Source organism: Callorhinchus milii, unplaced genomic scaffold (assembly GCF_018977255.1).
Source record: "Callorhinchus milii isolate IMCB2004 unplaced genomic scaffold, IMCB_Cmil_1.0 Scaffold7, whole genome shotgun sequence".
Classification (NCBI taxonomy): domain Eukaryota; kingdom Metazoa; phylum Chordata; class Chondrichthyes; order Chimaeriformes; family Callorhinchidae; genus Callorhinchus; species Callorhinchus milii.
Window position 1 is genome coordinate 24,088,375 of NW_024704748.1, and position 23,664 is coordinate 24,112,038.

Consider the following 23,664-nt stretch of genomic DNA (forward strand, 5'->3'; position numbering starts at 1 on the left):
AATGACCAATTTATTATTGTTTTTGGAGGGATTATTATTAAGCGTGTGGAGTAAGGAAACTTGCCCAAGGTTTCGCCCTCTGCCTGGTCTCTCGCTTGCAAAGCGAGTGCTCTAACCACTGAGCTACAGGACTCCACATGCAACTTATGTGGCTTGATTCAAAACTGGATATTTGCCTTCGTAGATTCTTTATACTTCTTTGTAACTCACATTCAACGGTAAACAAATGAAGTGTTGTAACCAGCAAGATTAATTCAGGAATGTGCACTTTACAGTATCACATTTCTACACACATCGTACTTTCAAATAAAGAGCATCAACTGTAACGATTTTACTGATTTTCTTTGTTAGTGAAAGTAAAGGTGCTTCCCCAAAAAAGAGGAAATTAAAAGGAATGGGTATCTGGCCTCACAGGTGGGGATGGCATGGTTTGTAGGCAAACTCGTATGTGAAATCAGGATAAGACTCCAATTATCCAATATGACCTGTGCACAAGGTTACCAGGAGCAATTTATTATATTTGTTAGAGATGCAGAATTGCTAAGGCACAGCAGATGCTACCTAGCCACAAACAAATATGAACAAGTTCAGATAGAGGGCAATAGGGAGATAGATAGTCAGCAACAAATTGTGGACAATGAAACAAAAACTACTATAACATCCTGGGTGAAATGCTAATGCAAAATGGTGGAATTTCAGCATCGTCTAAAGCTGCAACAAGGGAAATGTATTTAAGGTGATCCAGGGTGCAATCAAAATGGTGCCTTCCTTATCTATATGAACAAGAACGTGGAGCATAGTAAACAACATAGCAATGGTTAAGTGGTATTTCACAGTGGGTTTTTTATTTTAAATCATTTAAATTATTTCCAGGGATAAGGGAGACAAATATCTAGTTTCCTTTGCCTTTTTTTTTTACAGTCTTCATACAATATTTTGGGTATATGCATATTATAAAAAAAATTAACTTCATCTTGATTTCTCCACTTCCATTTAGGACAAACTTGCTGACTTCATAGACCTTGACCAAACGTGTGTTCACAAATTTCTATCCTGCCAGTGAATACTTCATAATTCAAATCAGTCTCATCTAAATACATTTGGTCTGATCAATACCAGCACACTGGTATTAAAAAAAATGCATCAAGTAGGAAGTAATCAATCTGCACTTTAGGGATGTAGTCACTTGGTTAGTGCCACCTTAATCATCAACTTCAATATGAGCAGGTCATGTGAACACCTATTTGAACTCTCATTACAGGACTTGCAACCAATTTTGATAACCGCTACGGTCTGCTAGAATATTTTACAGCAGCACAGTTCAAACTTCGGAGAAATGATCACGTTTTGAAAAGAAACGAGAATCAATCCCTAGCTTTGTTTTTTTTTATTACCCTGTCATTTGGGAAACTAGTCCTGCGACTAGAAAAGTGGTTAGACAACAGAAATTTGCCACATGACTGAGTCGTGAATGTCTCTTCATTAATAAACTACCAAAAATTCCATCGGTTATCATATCAGACCAAATCCATGAAAGCTGCCAAATGCAGCAATTGCACATTCTGCAAATACGCACATTAAGATTTACAAAACTTCAAACACTTCAACACTGGCCTACTGTCAAACTTGGTTTCATGAAAAAGAAAAGGCAACAATTGTTAACTGTTAGTAAATAAAAGTAAAAACTTCAGCAAAATGTGAATGAGTAGCTTGAAAATGCTACCAGTGCATTACAAAGGTGCTACACTACAACCTTTCAGGGACATAAATTATATTTACATTCTACTCGACCTTTGCTCCTGTTGCTGAAGTCATGCAAGAGTGCGTGTCATAGCCTTATAGAGGTTGGATTGGTCTGTTTTGGACTAAATCCTAATAGGAACGAACGGTAGTTCTAAACAGTTCTAAATGGAGGAACAAACAGGTTGAGGAACACACAGTGCTATTTTTATATTTGGCAAACACTAAAAAGTTAAACCGTCAAGAAAATTAGTTGGCACAATTAAAAATATATTTTTAAAAACTTAACGTCTGGTTAAGGTTACATCAAATCATGTTTAACTTGTGTTCAGTCACATTATAGTGTAGAGCAACAAATATTAGCAGCTGTAAAGCTCTTAAAATTATGCAACACAGTTAGTACAAGAAAATGTAAAAGGATACCTCGCGACAAGTTTTCAAGCACAAGTGTTCACAAGGTGAAGGGTGACAGTGCTGCTGAAAAGATGTTATACTTTATATGAAGCAAATATATTACACTACTTCTAGTCTGAAATTGGCAATGATTATTACATCTAAATGTTGACACACACCAAGAGTGAACCTTTACCCTAAATATAGGGTTCCCTGTAATGCACCAGTATGCCATTTCAATTACTACCACTCCATAATTATGGCACGTTACCATTTAGAATGGCATTCAGATTCCAAATTCAGAAGCTACAGAAGAAGGTTCATAGAAAATGAATTTGACATAGCTAATGACATTTATTATCAGCATCGCGATCATGAAGATTTTTTTATATAACTGAAATTAAAAACATTCTTAAGAAACTAGTTAATGAATCTGTAGATTTGCTAGCAACAACCTCTCACTAGCTAATTTATTCCAGTTTATATTACCCTGTGTTACATTATCGTGAGTAATGGCAGCTGGGTTAATGTGATGCTTGATGGGCAGATTGATGGGTAGTATCAAGTTCAAAAGCATCCCTTTGAATTTACTGTAATTATGATTTGCCAATGCAAACTTTCAACTTTGACAAATGGTAACAATTTGATATTGCAAATGTTCCTCTAAACCTGTGCAATCAGTATATAGCCTACTCTAAGAAGGCGAGAGCTTAGTTCAGATATGATTATACAATTTTAAATGTTACTGTTTCTGATGTAAAGAAACACATTTTGCTGTAATCAATGGTTTCAAAGGAAACCCGAAATGAAGCATTGGTAAATTATATTATCTCTTCATAATTACATTTGTTCAAACCTCTAAAAACTGCCGGAATTGGCATTGGGTCATATTAGTTACTGATCAGATGAAATCTCTTTCATGTTATGCAACTGTGAACAACATTCAGACGGGGTTTTTCCCCCAAAAAAACAAAACAAATTGCATTTATAATTAAAAATAACTGGGACAAAGTGCTTTTTTTTCCTAGCAGGAGTTCTCAAATACCTCTATAAGTGTAAATTCAGTTGAATAAAACTTGATTATCAGTAGATGCCTTGGCCTACAGCTGGGAGAGTTAACCTATTATTTTTTAAAAAGGCAGTACACATTCTGTCTTTTTTGTTGTTGAAAAAAATAGGAATTCCTGAGAACAGGACAGGGCAAATTAACCAAAATCTCCTTGCAAGATAAACTTGACAGCCCAACTGTACACTAATAATTCTCATGTGTTGAACAAAACATTTTAAACTTTTTCTAAAGACCTGTGAAGCACTTCCAATAGCAAATTAAAGATACACAGATTTTGTTCAATCGATTTAAACTTGATTTTTTTTATATAAATGTCTCAACCGTGTTTTAGACAAATTCAGAATTCAAACAAGAGCATACAATTGAGATGTTAGCAGGTCACCGAGAACCCTATGCAAGATAAAGTTACAAGGATTTTGCTTCAAGTGTCTATAAATCTGAAAAATAACTGATACTGATCTTCTATGAACCTTCCAGCTCTGTCAAAACAAATTGTACACTAAAAATTTGGCAAATGGGAGAATTACAATAAAACCAAAAAAAAATCCAGCACCCAAAAAGGAATATAGCAATAATTGATAAACAAGACAGCACTGCGGAAAAGGCTTTCACAAATCTTGCTAGACTACAACTGGTCAGGCACATAATTGATAAAGAAACCAAGTATTGTTTGGATTACATATTGAAAATTTCCATTTTAAAAGGACTGGATGATTAACTGTAGCAATGACACTTGCTACCTAATTCCGAACATTCCAAATAACACAGTCCTAGTCACATAAATAATCTCACACAACGTGCAAGCTAAAGCGATTATATAAATCGATCTTTTTCCCCCAATTATGCTACGAAATTTATTAACAAGCACTAATTTGGCCCTTAAATGGGTTCAGTTTTGAAGGCCACCAACAATATTCCCTTTTGTGTGCCTGCAAACAAGGCAAAAAAAANTAGTGCAAGAAGTAAGGTTTTTTTGTCGGTCTCCAAAACAAATTCTTCATTAAGTATAGATCCAACAGCATTTGGGTTTGTCTGCAAATACCACTATAAAAAGAAACCTGCTGTTTTATATGCCAATAGTTAGTGATTATGCTTCTGGAAGTAATTTTTGGTCATATGCCTGAACCTTTCTTAAGGTACAGAACAACCCTTCATTTCCTGTATCTCATTTAGCTGAAATCTTCACTACTGCTTTGCATGAAGGCAAATAAATCATCTTGTGTAGGAAATTTAAATTTTCTGTACACTGAAACCTTGTCACACCCATTGAATTGCTTGGCCTGAAAAGCATCTTCGTTTCCCCATCTTTCAAACTTAAATGTGCAACACATATTAGTGCCATTTAACAGTTTGTTATATTTGTGAAGTTTGAGAGCCTGTGGCATCTTCATCAGAATGTGCATTAGGATGAGTTTCACCCAGTACAGGGTATTTACTGTCAGACGTTTCTGAAGGTTCATGGAAGTTTTCATAATCGTCCTCTCCCTTATTAACAGTGTCTCCGTGTGCTTTTTGTGAACTGAGTGTCCCCATTCTGCTTCCATAGTAGTGGGAAGCACCTGTGCTTGATGATGCTTTATTGGCTGAACCCACGCCCTGTAAACGAGGCATATAAACACTACTCGTCACCTGCATATTACACCGAACAGTAACATCAGAATTAGGCAACAGAGTACCAGAGGTGTCCAAGTTTTCTTGTGCGTGCATTTCCACTTCTTGTCCAGGACAGATCAGAGGAACATGCGCTGAATTATCTTCGCCCAATTCTCTAACTGGCACCTCTTCCTGAAGATCTAAACAAAAGTCAACATTTTACTTTCAGGAAACAGAATTTTGCAAAGCAACCACTACAGTGAACAGAAAAGGGCTACCCTCAAGCATGCCAAAATTGTGTAAGTTAACATTTTTGGACACAACTGTTCGAGGGGCACCGACATTCTTGTCCTGATTTCGACGACAATGTTAACAGTATGGTAAAACACAGATTTTGCTACATTACTAAATGAAAGTTAGCATTTAAACAATATTCCCTCAGATATAACCTGATGAACCTCCTCTATCAGATTTCTAAAAGCACCTGGACTAGATCTAAAAGTACCAAGTTTCAGGTTTGAAACCAGTGGATTTTTGACTTGGTTAATAATTTACTGACCAGTTGAAACGTGCAGCAATGAAAATAACCCTCCACATACCCCATTATAAAGCCCAACCACTTTTATATAACTTCCCCATTGTTTACAGAAATACAGCCGCCCCACCATTATTTGTCAATGAAGTTGACTGAATTTTTTTTAAAAAAATACAATTTATATACAAGTACTGATACAGCCCAACTGGTTGTATTTGTCCATTTGTTTTGTCATGGAAGATAAGACACTGGCTCCACTTTAGTGAGAACCTCTGACAAATATTTCTAAATATGCAGTTTCCCCAACACTGCATCATACAGTTGCTGTACAATTAGTGGATACTTACCATTCTCCTCCTCAATCTCCCTTTTCCTGAGTGCTATTTGATCTTTTAGTTTATCCACTTCTAGCAGATAACTTCCAACTGTTCTTTCACTTTTTTCCACTTCTCCACATACCATCTGAAAGAGTTAAAATACACCTAAGCATATGATACATCAAAGCTGAAAGTCACTGATTTATCGAAACTCTGTACTCTTAGATATCTCAAATTTTAATATTGAAGTTCAGTTGTAATAGACTTTGCATTTGTTGCAGCATCTTATCACTTCATTGACAGGTCTCAAAGCACTTCACAAGATTCATTGCAAAGCAGTGACCGTGCATTCATAGGCGAACACGCACACAGCAAAGTGAGTAAACAATTTAAAATGCCTACTTTATAAAAGATTAGTAAATCATTTCTCTTGCAAATTTCACAGGACGGTCAAGAGGCCAAGCTGGCTACAATGAAATAATCTCGGAATGCATCGATAAATGCCTTCTTGGTGAATAAAAAATGTTTTGCAGAGAGTTATGAAAATGCACCCAATTATTTCAGACATGAATGGTGGGGGGAGGGGGGGGGGGGGGCGAAGAAAAGAGCTGAATGTCCACATCTAAATAAAGTGAAAAATGTGGAGAATTACCAAAAATGTTGTGCCTAGCTCCATATTCCATTCAATGCAATATATCTTTAATTGTAGGAATAAACAGTTCACAACCGTATACCTTATGTACAGATTTTCAAAATCTCCAATTCAGAGCGGTTGAATTTCAAACGTGCATAAGAGACAACTTTCAACGAATCGAACCTCAGTTACACACAATTTAAGTCATGCACACACACAATCTCAAGTCACACACAAACAGTCACACTTACTTGTAATTTTTCCTGAAGTGCATTATACACCTGATATATGGCCCTGATGTCTTTCATCACTCCATCTTTATCGAAGAATTCAGCCCTATTTAAAGTAGAGCACAACAGTGTATTACATTATAAAGGCTAAAACCTGTTTGTTTTGCACGCGCAAAGATAAGTTGTAAATAGATATTTTGCTTACAACAAATACTTAACGCTAAAATTGCTTGGAATAGGAAAGGAGCTTATATTGCTTGTCCTATGTGGCTTTAAATTGAGCAGCATCACTTAAATGTTGGCATTCTGCACAGTGCACCAAAATTGGTCATTTGATTTTAACACTATTAAATAGCTCATTTGTGAAATCAGCTTGTTACCAATATTAAAATGGATTCCAAGATCCCTTTAGAGGTTTGGAAGGAGCAATGGGGGAGAAGTTCTGGGCAGTTTATACTGAACGGATGCAAATCGCTTTGCTCCTGAGACCATCTCTGCCGCCTGGTTTCACAAGTGCAATTCCAGCATGATTCACATCAGACTCTACACTTGGCAATGTCACCACCACACAATGTCAATTGATAATCACTCTTTAACAGGAGGTACCAAAGACATGTCAGAGATAAGTTTACAGGATAAACGTGCAGTGCGAATCAGCATCAGCTATATGTCAGGTTTAGTAACTATAATCGTAAATACAGAGAGAAACTGCAGCAAAGGTTACAATACGTCCAAAAGTGGCAGTCTCAGTGCATTAATGTTGTGTTGGCTCTATTTTACCACAAGGAATTGATAATCCCCAGATCATACTTAATCTCGCATTTACACATTTCTAGCCAACGATTAATATGTACATAATTCCTAGGCCTTATTAAATTCACAAACCTAGTTCTGTTGACAGTTGAGTCCAGTGCAAACGACCTTATATTTCATCTTTAGTTTCTATCACCATAAATAAAGAAATTCTGAATAAACCTGCCAGCTATGATCCACTGTAGTACCCACAGACATCCATAAAAGCCAGCCTCACTGCATTAATATTGTGTTGGCTCAATTTCAACACAAGGAATTCATAATCCCCAGATCATGCTTAATCGCACATTTACACATTTCTTGCCAACAATTAATGCGCACATAATTCTCAGGGAGTTATTAAATTCACAAGTCTGATTCTGGCGACAATACCACTCTATTTACTGCAGAGGAATGTAGTTTGTATACCATAAAAACATGTTAGAACGATTGGAAACCTTTTTGTTTGATACGTACCCATGTTCAGTCACCACCTTGCCATAGTTCCGTGACGTGTTTGGCACAGAGGAAATTTTATATTCCTGTTGACTAGTATTACCCAAATTGGGAATTGAAAGCGACACTCTCTGATCATACCTGCAAAGAGGTAGCAAGTTTTAAAATATGTACGACTGCCTCATTTTTAAAAAAAAGACAAATGTTGAAAATTTATCTATAATAATAATCCTTGCGTTTGATATAGCGCTTTTCACGTCTCCTCGACATCTCAAAGCGCTTCACAGAATAGACTGTAAAGTGAATTGACCGTATATTTTTTGAGGGCGAAACGTGGCAGCCAATTGCGCACAGCAGTGTCCCACAAAATAGTGGTGGATTGAAAATGACCTGTTATTTTGTTTTGGAGGGAATTATTATTAGGTGTGTGGAGTAAGGAAACTTGCCCAAGATTTCGCCCTGCCTGGAATTATTTCTGTGAAATTATTTGCTTAAATTGTTTCAGAGAATCTAATACTTAAAAAGTGCGAAACTCTGAAGCTCCTCTAATGGCTTAGTTCTGAAAAGCAGCAAAGTACAGGAATGAGTTAAGACACAGAACGCCCCAAATTCTTGTACTGAACTGGTTGATCTCATGGCTCCAGGAGTTGGATTCCAATCAGTTTCAGTATCTCAGGTTGGGGAGAGGCACAAAGGGTGGAAGGGTTGGTAAGAATGAAACAAATCATCCGGGATTCTTATCCCTCATCATTATCCAGTGATTCCTGCTGGAAAACTAACATTATGTGAATGTCAGTGGAGGATAGAATTAGGCTTTCCTGCCATTGCTCCACAATCACAGTCTGCTACCACTCAACATTGATGTTCACAGATAATGGCCATTGGGGGACAAGAATCAGATGGAGGTCAGCACTTTGATGAGAGACAACAAAAATATCCTCCAGAAAGTCAAATTTTAATCAGTACTGAACAATTCTCATCAATCCACAAAGCATACATGTACATATTAAAGTGAACATTTAAATTGTTATTCATACTAAACCATAAACCCAATACGCTGGGAGGTATATCCTTAGGCCAGTGCTTTGGGTTGTCTTCCGGACGCGAAAGGTGCTATATAAATGTAAATTTGTTGTTGTTTTAAAATGATTGAATATTAGGAAGGGATTATTTTTATTTTAAAAAATTCTGTCCTAATGATAAATAGGAAGGGATTTATTTTTAAGGAATTATTTTCCCAAGAGAATTTCCATGCCAGCTTGTGTCAGTTCTAATTTATAATTTGTGTTGCCATTTATAGGAGCACAATACAAATACATTTCTGTCACTAAACACTTATATTTGCTTAAAAGGATTTTGCATAAGGCAGCTGCTGCTTCCTGGCATTTCTTACCTGCGATTTGGTCTGAAAAGCACATACTCTAAAGCATGTGTGGAGTTATTTGCAGTAGAGATGAAGCTGAAGAGAAGGAAGACAAGATCAGGCACTCCGAGGATGTTTGTCAACTGTTTGTGGATGACATGTTCTCTGTAGGACATTTGCTGCTGTGTATTCCTCCTAAATCTATACCAGCCAATAACATTCTATAAAAGGAAAACAATATTAGACCTTTCAATGATAAAAAGCAAAGGCTTAATTTTGACAGTGCACTAGAATTGCTAAAATACAAAATCCATTAACAGAAACCTAAAATATTTGCAACCTCTCTCCCATGTAAAGTTATCTTTCACATCGTAACTAAATGCACTTCTTGTCTTTTCTCCTGTTTTTCCTCTTGATACCATCGCTCTGTGGACATTTTACCGAAGAAGTCTGATCCTCTCTATAGTCTGCTCCTGACAGATGGAACATGTTCTTGCCTTACAATGCAATATTGAGTAAGGTGGCCAAAAATTAAAAGCTAAACAAGCTACTTCAAGTGCACATGGATATTCAAATTTGTCCATTGAGGATTTCAAAATCTCAAAAATGTTGATGTGAAAGGCGCTATACAAATGAAATTTTATTGTTGTTCAACCCGCTCTGCCTCAAAACTACTGCAGATACTTTAAGAAAGCTTTTATCAAACATAAATGATTCAATGTTCTTCAGCAACGGAAAACACAGAATACTGATAGCACGTATTGAATCAGTACCAATGTTCTGATTTTAAAAGCAGTATTCATGTTCACTTATTGAAAGTAATACTGAAACCAGCCATTTTAGTTGGTATATAAACACATAATCCTTAAAAGACAAATGTTTGCAGTCTTTTTACAAGTAGTTACTTACTTTTTTCCTTCCCTTGAGAATTCTATCCAGACTTTCTTCATCGACTCTTCCTGCATAGTCGTAAAAGCTGAAAATGACAAATTGAAATAAACCAAGAGGATGTAGTGGGTTTTATAAAATTTACTATGGTTGGTACTGTTTATATCTGAACGGTGAAAATCTACAGGTTACTGTAAATTGTTTCTAAGAACACAGCCAGAGCGTTGCTTCTGCCACAGAGCCACAAACCAGTCGGAAAAGTATCTGGCACACTCATTTTCAAATCCCTTCCTGCCCGGCACTTCCCAACCTTTCCGACCTGCTCATTCGCCAACCCACTACCCGTGACTACACCCCAAAACCCTGGAACACTCCGCCAGTGGCAAGTGCTCCAGGATTCCACCCTGAGTGAAGAGCGCTATATAAATGCAAGTTCTTGTTGTTTTACACACCAGTTTCATAAGTATTCAGACATTATCATGTGATTGATAAAACTTGGTAAAGCTTTTAACTCACTGACATACTTCCTAAACATGAGTCACAGAGGTCAAGAACCGCACCAGGACATTAAGCAATTTTGCTCCCGGATATTTTTTTTCTGTTTTCATTCCCATTACACAAGTAGTTAAAAGGTTCCGAAGAGGTGACGTACTCAAACTTCTGTGTCATGAGTTGGAGCAACCGTGAGCAGCAGCCAAAGGCACAGTGTGTACCACATCTGAATGCAGGTTATACACTTAAGAGACATCATAGCCATTCTCTCCTCACTAAATGTCCACACATATGCACTCTCAGTAGGGATAATTACACAGCAATTAGAAAACAAGAATCCAATTGATGTTTCTTCTCCGTAGCCCATGAGGCTGCAAGGTCAACTCTAGTGCTCCCAACTGCCGTTCTGATTGAGTTGAACTAATGTATCAGAGACTGTGTGATTGAAATGTGCAGCCTTCTGGCTTGTGTGGCCTTAAAGCTACCCTTACCACAAGGCCATTGAAGAAAGCTTCACTGAAATAGTTGGCAATCAAACCAAGAGATAATAAAACATGTCATATTAGATTAAACTGCAATGTTAGACTAAATTAAGAACCCAAAGTTTATCACGGGCAATCGGTTAGAAAATAAAATGTTTCATAGATAGCAACTAAACTGCACCTCAATCAAAGGACTTACCTAAAGAGCTGGTAACCAGGTTCGTGATTGTGGATTTCTGGAGTGAAACAGGAATAAGCATCATTGAATTTACACTCCAATATTGCACCTAAACTATATTCCTTATAACATTATCAGTGATCTTAAAGTAACTATTTACATCATCACGTGAACACTATAATTATACTGCAAATTGAGTCTTAAAGAGGGGAAAAAGTGTCATGTTATTACAGGTATTCATTGCTCATGCCAAGAGCCTTGCTGGCACAAATTACCATTCTATTTGTTCATCTTTCATTTTTATTCTTGTATGTGCAAAAGGGCTGCAATTTGTACATAAAATAGTCTCAGTACGTATTTGGGTATTATGACCTCTGGCAAAATTCCAACCACAATTCAAAGAGGTCCCAGTTATGTACTTTCTGCAAACAGCTTATTGAAATGTTATTTGGCATTACAAGCATTGTAATTATTTTGCAATATTCTTGACTTCTAAAGTGCTTTTTAAGACCTTACATTTATGTCAAGTGCAAGTTGCTTACGGGAATGGAAGTGATATAACGTTCCCATTTGAAATCAAAGGGAGCAAGGTCATGAATGGATTAATAGATGGGAGGGCTAAGAGTGGAGGCAAAGATGATAGCTGTTAACTAGACTTGCAAGAGATACGAGGTAACAGTTTAAAGAACTGACAAAAAAAATGCCCCTGCTCTATTAGATGAAATGCACAAGATCAATGATCAGTGATTTAGCAAACAGAAGTGACATGAAAAAGCTACAACCCTCACAAGTTTTTAAATTAGAGAATATTTAAACCAAAACAAAAGATTACCACCTATTTGTCTTTTCAGCTCAAGTTTCAAGCTCACAGAATATTACATTTCCTCCATCTCCTTGTATCTTTCACCAACCAGAGAGTTTTAATTCTGATTTCTACTGCCTCTATCTCTTTCATTCTACTGCTATTATTGTTAAAAACAAATAAAAAAAGCAACATACTTCCAAAATAATAATGTTGCAAATCTTAATAAAACATCACAGAAGGCTACTGCGTCTTAAATGTCAATTCTAAACAAACACTGACAAAAGCAATGTAATTCTAAAAACACTCCTCCAATTCTAAGAAGGGATTGAGAGTACTAGTATCAAACCTACTTGTGAAATATTCTAAGTAATGGTTTATCACAACATTATTCACACATAAAACTCTTTCAATTTATTATTCTATTGTGAACACATTTCAACCCACTCCTTTCATTGTTTATATTCCAAATTACCTTTTACCTAACAATGTGGAAAACAGATGTACATCTTATAATAACATATATACTGCCAGTTCTTAAGGACTGAAATAAAATAAACATAATAAAAAATCTTAAGGAATGAAATAAAATAAATCACAACTATTGTGAACTCTGAACATGAACCTTGGCCAGCTACTTGCATTCCTAAATTAGTCTAAATTATATATTTTATATCAGTAGCATCATTATTTTAGTCTAAATCTGGGTTTTTTAAAGCTACTTTTCTTTCCCACATCCCTATCACACAGACAGAATTGTGAAGCTTACCTATTACTTGCAGCAGTTCTGTATTGCTTATATGTGAATCACTAATACTGCACATCTCCTGCTGCTTCACCTCCCCCAAGAGAAATCCTTCCTGCATGGAAAATGCAAGATAATCAGAAGGAAGTGTTTTAGTTACCAGCGATAAATCAAATGTTATGTAACAAATAAACAGAAATAAATCTAGTTTGGGTCTTGAATTTTACCAGCAGCCAACAGGACAAAAGCAGCTCACCTGAAGGGCTGATTCTACTTAGAATGCTTATATCTGATTTGACATCTACTTTTACTTGAACGGTCCTATATAAATAAAAGTTGTTTATTATAATCCTTGCATTTGATAAAGCACTTTACCACGTCAATAAGAAGTCTCAAAGCGCTTCACAGGATTTTACTGTGAAGTTTTAGTAACTGTAATGGTAGATGAACGCAGAAACCAATTTGCACACAGGGATGTTCCACAAACAGCCATGAACTGAGTGACCATTTGTTAATCTTTCTATTACTGCAATGACTATTCACTGCATCGCACCTGAGACATTTAAAACTGTTCAAATCAACACTAACTACACAAATTATAATAATTCTTGCATTCTATATAGCACCTTATCACTCATTGGGACATCTCAATGCGCTTCACAGGATATACTGTAAAGTGCATTAACTGTATTTTTGTGGGCTAATTAACTGTAGATCATTTTAAAAACTAGTTTCCAAGGAATAAATGAATTCCACAATCTCAATTGATACTTACATTAACAAGATCATTCTATTGCTCTGTCAAAACTGTGGCATGTTTACAACTCAAAGCACAGGGATCGCAAATGATGAGTCTCTTACTAAGATGTTACAATGTTTGAATATTATTGTGAATGTTAAGAAAATAAATACTCTCACACTGAGACCCAGGGCAGAAAAACAAGTTCCTGCTCAGGCGCAAAAAGGAAATTTTTCTCCGCGACGTGGGGAACATTGGGAGGCCAAAAGAAAAGTTATTACAAAAACTAGTCGCACTGAATTTTCCTAATAGAATTCGACTAATATCTCGCCCAGAGTCATGCACAGCTCATCGCTTTACAAACGCTGCGAGTTTGTCACAAAAGAAACTGCCGGTTAAGTAAAACATACGGACAGGACAGTAAAGTGGGAGGAATCACAAGACTTTTAATTCCTTACGGTGGGAGCCGACCGCCGCCGCCCGAGGGTCAGGTCAGTCTCGGGCGAGTCGGTGGCCGCAGATGAACTCAACCGAAAATGAAAGTCAGTGGATTCAACCCACCCGCCCTGAGCGGAGTAACTCAGGCACAAGCCGGTGGGGGGGGGGGGGGGGGGGGGGGAGGAAGAGGAAGAGAGAGAGAGAGGGGGGAGGGGAGGAAGAGGAAGAGAGAGAGAAAGGGGGGGGAGGGGAGGGAGGAAGAGAGAGGGGGAGGAAAAGGGATCCTCAGAGGGTTTAGAAACAGCTGTATCCCGACGCCGAGGCCGCCTATAGCCTATATCCTCCTCGCACTGGGCTCCTGACAGCCTGTCCCCCGCCGAGGCCGAGCAATAAAAACCCGGGGAACAAAAACACCAGCAGCTCCGGGGGCCCTGAACCCGCTGCCATCTCCCCCCCTCACCCCCAGCGGCCGGCGCCTGCTGCCCTCCCCGGGTGGCGGGGAAGGGGAAGGAGGGGGGGGAACGCGGGCTGAGCGCCCGGTGTCACCTACGTGGTCCGAGGGGCTGTTGCTGTGATGATAGACCAGAGAGCTGAAGGTATAGCCTGACACGGAGGCCGCCATCTTGTAGCAGCTTCCCGCCCACAAGCCCTCGCGAAGCGCGGGGACCTCTGGGAGAACTCCCGCCCGCCCGCCCGCCCGCCCACCAGCGGGCACTTCCGCCCCGCCGCTGTTACTTCCGCCTCTACTTCCGCCCCGCAGCTCCCAAGACACAGTTACTGGAGGGGGGGTGGGAAGAGTCTCAAACAAACACCTGAGTGACCCCCCCCACCCCCTCCTCTCAATTTAAAGCTGGTTAAACGCCAGTGGTTTCCCCCCCCCCCACAAGCCTCGGCTCTGGCCGACCCGCCCGTCGCTCCGTCCGCTGAGGGTTTGCGGGGACGCTGCTGTGCCCCTTTGGGCTGCCGCGTTTCACCCGCAAAATGTACAGTCACTACACTCTGCCGCACCTTCTGCGAAGCGCTTTGAGACGCCTCGAAGACGTGATAAGGCGCTCTGTCAAATGCCAGGGATGATGTTGTTGTTGTTGTTGTTGTTATTATCACGCTCACCGACCAAACCTTGCGGGACAATCGGAGAGGAGGGGTTGCCAACTTATCCCGGGGGGGGGGGGGGGATTATCAGTGGTTTTGCTGTATGTGTTTGTTTGAATAAATTATCTTTGTGAGAAAATAGGTTTGCGGTCGTCCGTCCGATTCGTTTCCCCCCACATATCAAAGAACAGATTTGAGGCTCGATTTTTGGGGTACATTTTGCTATGGTTTTGACCTCCTGCTGCTGCATCCAATACAGTATGTCACAATATTCTTGAGGTAAGTGGGGGGTTTGGGGGGTTTTAACTGAATCAGAGGACTCTGCAAGGCACGCCATCCTGTCATTAATGATAATTCTGGACGTGTTTTGTAACCTTACAGGTCAAAAGCCTTGACGACAGGAGGAATGCCAGAGGGGCGAGTGCTGTGCCGGACAGTCGTTGAACTCCAATGTTTCCAGTTTAAAACTTTCCTGGAACTAATGCCCAATTTGCGCCAAGTATTTGGGGTTAGGAGGATACCAGACCCTCCCTACAGAGAATCGCACCCACTCACAAGCATTCCCCGAGAAAGGCGCTCAAAGTCACCTTCGCGCCTTGGGGGTTGGGGCGAGGGGGAAAAGAAAAAAAAACAGAGACCAGAAATGCGACTTTTCAAAATAACGTGAAAAGAAAACGTGAAAAACCAAGCGCCTCGTTGTCCGTAACGATTGCAAGTCTCGGGGGGGGGGCAGGTTCGTGAAACACAGGGTGAGCCCCTTCCTCCTACCCCCCCCCCCCAACCCCAAGAAAAAAACCTCACGATAGCATTACAGTGTCCAATGCGTCTCAAAAGAAATGACGGCAATTATCGGTCATTATTATGAACGATGATAATGAAATAAAATAAAATAAAATAAATGGTAAATGCTGACTCCTCGTCAATGAGAGAATGTGAGACTTTTAACAACTTGGAATTATTGGGGGGGGGGAGGGGTGTGGGGGGGGTTCATTGCTGGGGGGAGACGGGAGGGTGTGGGGGGGGTCTTGCGGGGGGAGAGAGGGAGGGGTGTGGGGGGGGGTTCATTGCTGGGGGGGAGAGGGAGGGGGGGGAGGGGTGTGGGGGGGGGTTCATTGCTGGTGGGGGAGAGGGAGGGGTGTGGGGGGGGTTCATTGCTGGTGGGGGGAGAGGGAGGGGTGTGGGGGGGGTTCATTGCTGGTGGGGGAGAAGGGGGGAGGGGAGAGGGAGGGGGTGTGGGGGGGTTCATTGCTGGTGGGGGAGAGGGAGGGGGGAGGGGTGTGGGGGGGTTCATTGCTGGTGGGGGAGAGGGAGGGGGGGAGGGGGTTCATTGCTGGGGGGGAGGGGAGGAGGAGGGAGGGGGGAGGGGAGAGGGAGGGGGGGAGGGGTGTGGGGGGGGTTCATTGCTGGGGGGGAGGGGAGAGGGAGGGGGGGGGAGGGGTGTGGGGGGGTTCATTGCTGGGGGGGGGGAGAGGGAGGGGGGGGAGGGGTGTGGGGGGGTTCATTGCTGGGGGGGAGAGGGAGGGGGGAGGGGAGAGGGAGGGGGGGAGGGGTGTGGGGGGGGGGTTCATTGCTGGTGGGGGAGAGGGGGGGAGGGGAGGATTGGAGTGAGAGGCACGTGATTTTGCCAGTATGAAACATGTCCGCCCCCGAGTGGGTCACAGGACTAACCGCAGCGTTGGGTTCCTGTGCCAGGATCCTGCCACTCACTTCCTGGTTGAGGGCCGCCATGGAAGGTGCGGCTCCGCTCGGCTGTGGCGACGGTGCGGAGCCCGAGAGCGACTCGACCGACGATGCCCTTCGGCCCTCAGAGCTGGGAACTAAAGCCTAGTGCGTGCTCCTGTCAAACTGCCATCAGTGGAACTTCCTGCAGCAAAACCCCCCCTTCCTCCCCCTCCCTCTCCCTCTCCCTTCCTCCTCCCCCCCCTCCCCCCTTCCCCCTCTCCCCCCTCCCTCTCCCCCCTCCCCTCCTCCCCCCCTCTCCCCCCTCCTCCCCCCCCTTCCCCCCTCCCCTCTCCCTTCCTCCCCCTCCCTTCCCCCCTTCCCCCCCTCCCTCCCCCTTCCTCCTCCTCCCCCCTCCCCTCTCCCTTCCTCCTCCCGCCCCTCTCCCCTCTTCCTCCTCCCCCCCTTCCCCCTCCCCTTTCCCCCCTTCCTCCTCCCCCTCCCCCCCTTCCTCCTCCCCCTCCCCCCCCCCTCCCTCTTCCCCCCCTTCCTCCCCCCAAACCTTTCCACCAAACCTCGTAGGAGCTAATGCCTTAGTTCAGCAATGCCACTTGTGATCAAAGGGGGACCGGACCGTTCCTTAAGCGCGGACCGTGCGGCTTTAAACCCATCCAAGACGCTGCCCCTGGGTCGAAGTGCAAGTTGTTGCTGTGGTGGTGGTGGTGGTTGTTGTTGCCGCCGCCGCCGTTTGGAAAAATTGCGCGTTTTTACTTAACGTTAAGCAAAATAAAAAGGGAACGGTCAGTAAATATAAGCAACCCCAGGCTGATCGACAATCAGGTCTCCCCAAAATCAGCATGGAGGGCGCTAGGTAAATGCAAGTTGTTGTTGTTATAATGTCAGTTGAGTTACGCAGCAGTAGATCCAAAGCAGATATTTTGAAGAGTGGCATTCGCACCTCCCCAGACACCCAGTTGATCAACAAAAAAATATTTCGAAGTAAATTGGAGGGTTTCAACTCGCAGTAATAAGTTGTCTCGACACGTCAAGGTCTTTTAGACTTATTTCCTGGTCCCAACTTTTGTTAAAAATCAAACCACAATTATTGTACGTATAGAAACCGTAGTTGCATGGATACGGTGCAGGAAAACACTTCTTTGGTTTAACATAATAATTTATCAGAAGTACATTTTTGGGCATATTGTTTTGAGGAAACTAAACATTTTTTCACAACTCACAGTGCAGGGTTTGATGTTTGTTTCAGTGGGATGATATATATCAACAGCTTACCTTGGCCTATAATTTACTGCAAATGTGTGATTGTGCTATAACAATGAGGCTGATATTCAAAAAGGCGTTTTCTTTTACGTTTAGCAATGTTAACCCATATTTTGTGAGGTGTTGGGTTTCACTCTGAAAGATGCAATCTTTATCTATTTGCAGTTGGGATAGTGCTTATGAGAGGGAACTGCAGACGTTTCACGATTTGGGAGATGTTGGTGAAATCTGGTAAGTCACAAAACCACACACTTTCATTTGCACGGAGTTCATGCACAAATTAACTCACAGAATAATCATCAGCAGTTGATTATTCCAGAGAGTTAGAGTTATTTATAGGCAAAATGACATTCATGAGCTCAATTGCTGTTTAGGTTTGGTGAAGGAAGTATGGATCGAGTGATAACATGGTTGGGACGGCAAACTATTTCAAGCGATGCCGCTTTTCTGGACATTGGAACAGGCAATGGTGTTTTTTTGATAGAATTGGTAAGTATAGACTTTCACTTGAAAACCATCTGGGCGGTTGAAGCTTGAGCCAGATGTGATTTCGGAAAGTGCTCCTAATACAAAGAATTAAAACGAGTAAAAAAAAAAATTTTTTTTTAAAAAATCTCTTTTTGTCAATTCTTAATGACGGGAATGTTGTCCCTTTTTTTTAAGGCCAGAGCTGGATTCAGTAACCTGACCGGGATTGACTATTCAACTTCTGCTGTGGAACTCGCGAAAGCCATTGTTGAAAAAGAACAGATTGTGGGTATAAAACTACAGGTATGAATGCATTCGGAAAACGTCTCAGAACGCTTCGTAGGATTTTACAATATTTTTTCAAAGGATATAATTATCTTTTATTGTTAGAGTCTCATCAAGCATTGATTTCCTCACTTTAATACTTGTCTAGCGCATGGTGATGGACAGTTTTTATTGGTCTACGTCTATGTACTGCATTGGATTGTCCTTGAGTAGTTCAAACAGAATTGAACACTTTATTAGGCATGTGCTGTGAATTAGTTTCGAATACTGTGGGGCATTTTTCCTCCCAACAGAAAATCAGAACCAGTTGTTTCCTCTGTTCTGATAGTTACAATCTTGTTGACAATAAAACTTCAAACTATTGTTGCCCATATATGGTTTACGTTTCAAAAGCCAGCGCACAATGAGATGGCTCTGAGGTTTCCAGATCAGGTAGTGCTGTGGAGAAATCCACCTTCACCGTTGCATTTCTTCACCAGCAGCACAACCGCAAAGTATTGCCAGTTTCCCTGAGTTAACAGTCCCTGGTGATTGTTTATGTATATTACTGCTGGAACTGACAGCAAACAACGATTAGCAGATGAAAATGTTGACTACAACAACAACAAGTTGCACTTATATAGCGCTCTCCACGCAGGGCAGTGTCTCAGAACGCTTAAACTACTGTTGAACGCTGTTCGAGCATCTGAAAATCCATTTCTTAGGACAACAGTTTTCTCTCATCCACAGGTGGCAGATTTCTTGTGTGAATCTCCTAACCTTTCTCACTACGAGGTCTGCATTGACAAAGGAACTTTTGATGCCGTTAGCTTGAGTCCTGACCATCCTGCTGATAAACAAAGGATGTATTTGGAATCCTTGCACAGGGTTTTGAAGGAGGGAGGCTTGTTCCTCATAACATCCTGCAACTGGACCAGAGAGGAACTCATAAATCATTTCAGTGAAGGTCGGTGATCTCTTTATCTTTTCCATTGGTATAGATCTTACAGATTATTGTTTTCCCCTTGATGTTTTTATTCTCTTTAGAACATTGTCCTGATCCGAATGGAACATGGCTAGTTCCCATTTCCTTGCTGCTATCGGGAGGTGCAGCTGCAAGAAAAGAAATTCTGGGCATTCAGCCTGTTTCTGGGACACAGCACTGTCTGGAGATGTGGAAAGTTTCAACCCAATTTCTCTCTCATGGCAACTGTACTAGAGAAAGTACTAGTTCAGGACCATCCACAGGGGAATCCTATGAGAGCGCCCTTCAATATAGTGCTGACCAGCCTATAGTGCAGTCTCCTGTGGACCTGCAATAAATGGAAGTGTTGTAGACCTGGCTTTCCATGTTGAGCAGTCGGTTTTCTGGTTGTCAGGTTGCCGTGAACATCCTCTGTGCCTGAGAGCTAAGCACAGGATGTGCTGCTCATATTACTTGACAAAGGAAGTCAGAATCAAATAGCTTGACACTGCTGGCCATTGAAATGAAGGCATGAAACACTTTGTAACTTTGTCAATGGCATTATATTAACATTGATGGAGCTTAAACAGAGGTAAGGCAATTAGGTAGAGATAACGGCACCCTTTTCCTGGTACATTCTCCTGCACTGAATTGCTCCTTCAACAGATGTGAATAGAGTACTGTATGAGATACCCTGTGGACTCTATAAAGGCCTCGGTCATTTCTAAAGTAACTGTGAGGAGTAACCACAATACTGTGCTTTCTGTTTCAGGATTTCAGATGCTACATGAGTTGCCAACACCAAAATTCCAGTTTGGGGGGAAAAGTGGAAATAGTGTCACAGCGCTGGTTTTCAAAAGAAAAACACAAGTCGAGTAACTGCAGGTCACAAGGTTCCGCCAGTGTTCAGCTCCAGATCTCTGTTTTGTGGGAATCACGTTCACTCAAGAGAGTGAAACAAACTGTTTCGCTGAGCTCAGATACATTTGCAAACGTGTTTCAGATCGGAAAGAGGTAGATGGCTGCCGGTTAATTCCTTGCGAAATGATCATCTTCATATCGAGAATCGTCATTCAATGAATCTGGATGTGGTGGTTAAAACGGTCAATCTGAAATTGTCTTGACAAATAGGAGGGATTTTGGGTTTCTCTTCCTTCGAACTGTCTGGAGACTATTTATATTGCAAAGTGTGCTGGTGCCCTCTTGTGGTGCGAGGCAGACTGTGGCATGAACTGCTGGCATCACTGTGCTTGAGAATGGGACTGCACCACCAAATTTAAGCATTCTGTTCCAGTCACTTTTCCCAGCAATGCCACAAATCCAGAAATCTATTTTGCACAAGGGGCTCCAGTTACGTTTGATGTTCTGCGTCGTTTCTATTTTGCCAGGTGTTCACGTGACAGAATGACTGGATATTTTAAAGCTGTATAAAGAGCATCCATTCACAAACCTTAGTAAAACAACTAGACACGTGTCCTTTCAATATTTAGATAAGTTCTTTTTATTATAAACACTTAATGTGTGGCCATTTTTAAGACGGCCGGTGTGGTTTGTGAAGGATGGGGTCAATATTCTATGGGTTCGTGATTCTAAGGGATGACCCAGGAAACCCCAAATTGCTAAGCATCTCAATGATTGAAGCCATTTTCAATAATTGTCCTGCTTCCAAGCAAAACATCTTCCAAATGAAACTGCAGTGAAAGGAAATTGAACCATTAAGAGTAAGACCAATAAACCACTGAGCCATCATTAATATACAACAGCTGGAAACTAGAGCCATCCACATCCTTATTCCTAGGCCACCTAGGAAGACAGTAAATAACAGCCAGATAATCTACTCAAGGCTGTTGCCTCAGATGATTTGCAGCTCTACTCCTCTGACTTACCCTGAAATGCACATTTCCACTATTGAAGGATGTGCTTGATTGGAGAATGGACTTACAGAATGCATTCAAACACAGAACACTAGGTACTGAGAATCACAGTGTACTCAATCTCATGGTTAAAGCCATCTGGTCAGATGTTTTTGTGCCATATTCTGGATGTACAGTATTTTAATGTTTGCACCAAACATCCAGAAGGGCAGATTGATCTTGGTCATAAAATGTACCAGTTCCACTCCCTGATCTTCCAGCTAAGTGCCTGTTCAAACAGGGCAAGCTGATCTGTGCCAATTTCCTCCCTCCTGTGGAATGCCTGGATTCTCTAATGCACACATCCCAGCAACCTGCTGGAGAACTAACCAAACTGAGGAGAGCAGGTTTGAATGACAGGGAGCTCTGGGGCTTAGACTTGGAGCCTTGGTTGGAGTTGAGAGGGGCACTTGAGTAACATTTCTCATACGCATCAACTAGAGGCAAATTTTAAAAATCGTGGTTTTCATACAGAATCTTCAAGTGTCGTGTAATGAACAAATAGTGAGACCTACAGAATTGCCTCAATGTCCGAATTGTAAAGTGAACAGTAGGTGGTAGTATGTACCACACGGACTATTAATCCAATGCATTGACTGAAAAAACAGATTAGCCTTAACCAAGGTCTGACTATTTATACCTGCTGAAATAATGATGTACCATATCCTGCTTAGGGATGCATTTACTCACGTAATCTGGCAAGCTTTTGTCCTTCGTAAGCACTTAAACGGTAGACATGTGGAGAATTTCGTACAACTGATTTCATTCACTGACACCATTTTGACAAGTTCCTTTTTCAAAATGGCAGATGTGAAGAAAGCCTCCTTTACTGAAATGTTCACAAATATAAATGTTTTAATACTTAGCAACCCCCTAATAACGTTAAATCCAAGAACTATCGGAAAAATACTCATTAAGGTGGGGTATATCTTTAGTTATTTTGACATGATACGATTTTTAAAAAATAAACAAATCTATATTTTGACTGCTTTATATTGAATGGAAGCATCAACATGTGAATAATTACACAGCTCCAGCATTAGATTGCCACCTTCCTGAATACAACAAAATGGCCTGGAAAGGGTTTTGGTCCCATGCTGTTTTCCTTGTTGTTCTGCCACCTGTACTGTTTCCTGTACTATACACCTACAAATTGGTCGTTTTGGTGGCTGTTTTTTTGCTGGGGTTTCATTGGCATTATTGATCAGACATAAAGTATGCCGTAGCATGCTGTGTGTGATGAACTGCAATTTGGCAGCAATGCAATTGGCATTGGGAAGCCTGGTGAAAGAAAGTCTGTCTTGAGGAGGAGAGGAGTGGAAACATGTTATACTTTTTAAGGAACAAAACCAGCCGAAGCTGCGCAAAAAAAATACTACACTGCATACAAAAAGCTAATTTTACCCAAACAATAACTCATTTTAAATCCTTGATTCATTCTTATTTTACTCTGTGAGTATCTGTTGCAGATTACAGCGCTCTGGATTAATGTTCCCAATTTCAGTTCCATTTTAAAATGATTTGACCTTTCTGCTTTCTCCACTTACAATGCAACTTCTGTGTTGTACAAAAATCACTGGGTAGTGGATTCAGAGTATTATGTTACTTTGAGGTCTGCTCCTTATCCTCGTTTTCTGCTCATGGGGAAGGTGACATTTCATAGCTCTGCTTTAATAAGGGGTATTTTCAATCATTTTAAACACTGCACTGCAAACAAGGCTGATGTCAGAGGCAGCTAAGTAGTCAAAACAAACAGCTCTGGGATGGAGAGTGATGTAGAAGCAAATGCTTTTCACTTGTCGGCCATTGAAGCTGAAGTTAGCAGCTCTACTATACTTCTGCAAACTCCCGGCAAGATGACTGTCACATTCACTTCATTAAAGCATTGCTCAGACCCTGATATCCTTCCCATTTCTTGGATAAGCTGCTGCAGTCATTGCCTCTTGCAGACCAGCCTGAATTCATTATAGCATCAACATCAGCACAACAGAAACCACAACATTATTCACTCGAGCCCCTTAATAAACACAAACTAAAAGAAAAATTGAGTTCTGACAAAAGGTCATCGACCTGAAACGTTAACTCATTTTCCTCTCTCCACGGACGCTGCCTGACCTGCGTGTTCCCAGGGACTTCTGTG

The 23,664-nt window shown here is 41.2% G+C and overlaps 2 protein-coding genes across 5 annotated transcripts; one reads left to right on the forward strand and one right to left on the reverse strand.

Moving 5' to 3' along the window:
* Nucleotides 1-492: 492 nt before the first annotated feature.
* abraxas2 (abraxas 2, BRISC complex subunit) lies at nt 493-16,733 on the reverse strand. 3 transcript variants are annotated; one of them, XM_042336752.1, is made up of 9 exons: nt 16,686-16,733; nt 12,734-12,824; nt 11,184-11,220; nt 10,032-10,098; nt 9,153-9,343; nt 7,781-7,900; nt 6,533-6,617; nt 5,678-5,792; nt 493-4,995 (listed from the first exon to the last, which is right to left on the reverse strand). In XM_042336752.1, exons 1-9 carry the CDS (start codon nt 16,704-16,706, stop codon nt 4,556-4,558), a joined length of 1,167 nt encoding a protein of 388 aa, XP_042192686.1. In that variant the 5' UTR covers nt 16,707-16,733; the 3' UTR covers nt 493-4,555. The 3 variants fall into 3 exon arrangements, with proteins under 3 accessions (XP_042192686.1, XP_042192687.1, XP_042192685.1); XM_042336753.1 differs by lacking the exon at nt 16,686-16,733 and adding an exon at nt 16,647-16,675; XM_042336751.1 differs by lacking the exon at nt 16,686-16,733 and adding an exon at nt 14,437-14,532.
* On the forward strand, nt 16,686-22,509 carry eef1akmt2 (EEF1A lysine methyltransferase 2). 2 transcript variants are annotated; one of them, XM_042336754.1, is made up of 6 exons: nt 16,686-16,805; nt 18,081-18,146; nt 18,290-18,404; nt 18,579-18,686; nt 19,398-19,614; nt 20,384-22,509. In XM_042336754.1, the coding sequence occupies exons 1-6, from the start codon at nt 16,705-16,707 to the stop codon at nt 20,488-20,490; spliced, it is 714 nt and encodes a 237-aa protein (XP_042192688.1). In that variant the 5' UTR covers nt 16,686-16,704; the 3' UTR covers nt 20,491-22,509. The 2 variants fall into 2 exon arrangements, with proteins under 2 accessions (XP_042192688.1, XP_042192689.1); XM_042336755.1 differs by lacking the exon at nt 16,686-16,805 and adding an exon at nt 17,227-17,508.
* Nucleotides 22,510-23,664: the final 1,155 nt, after the last annotated feature.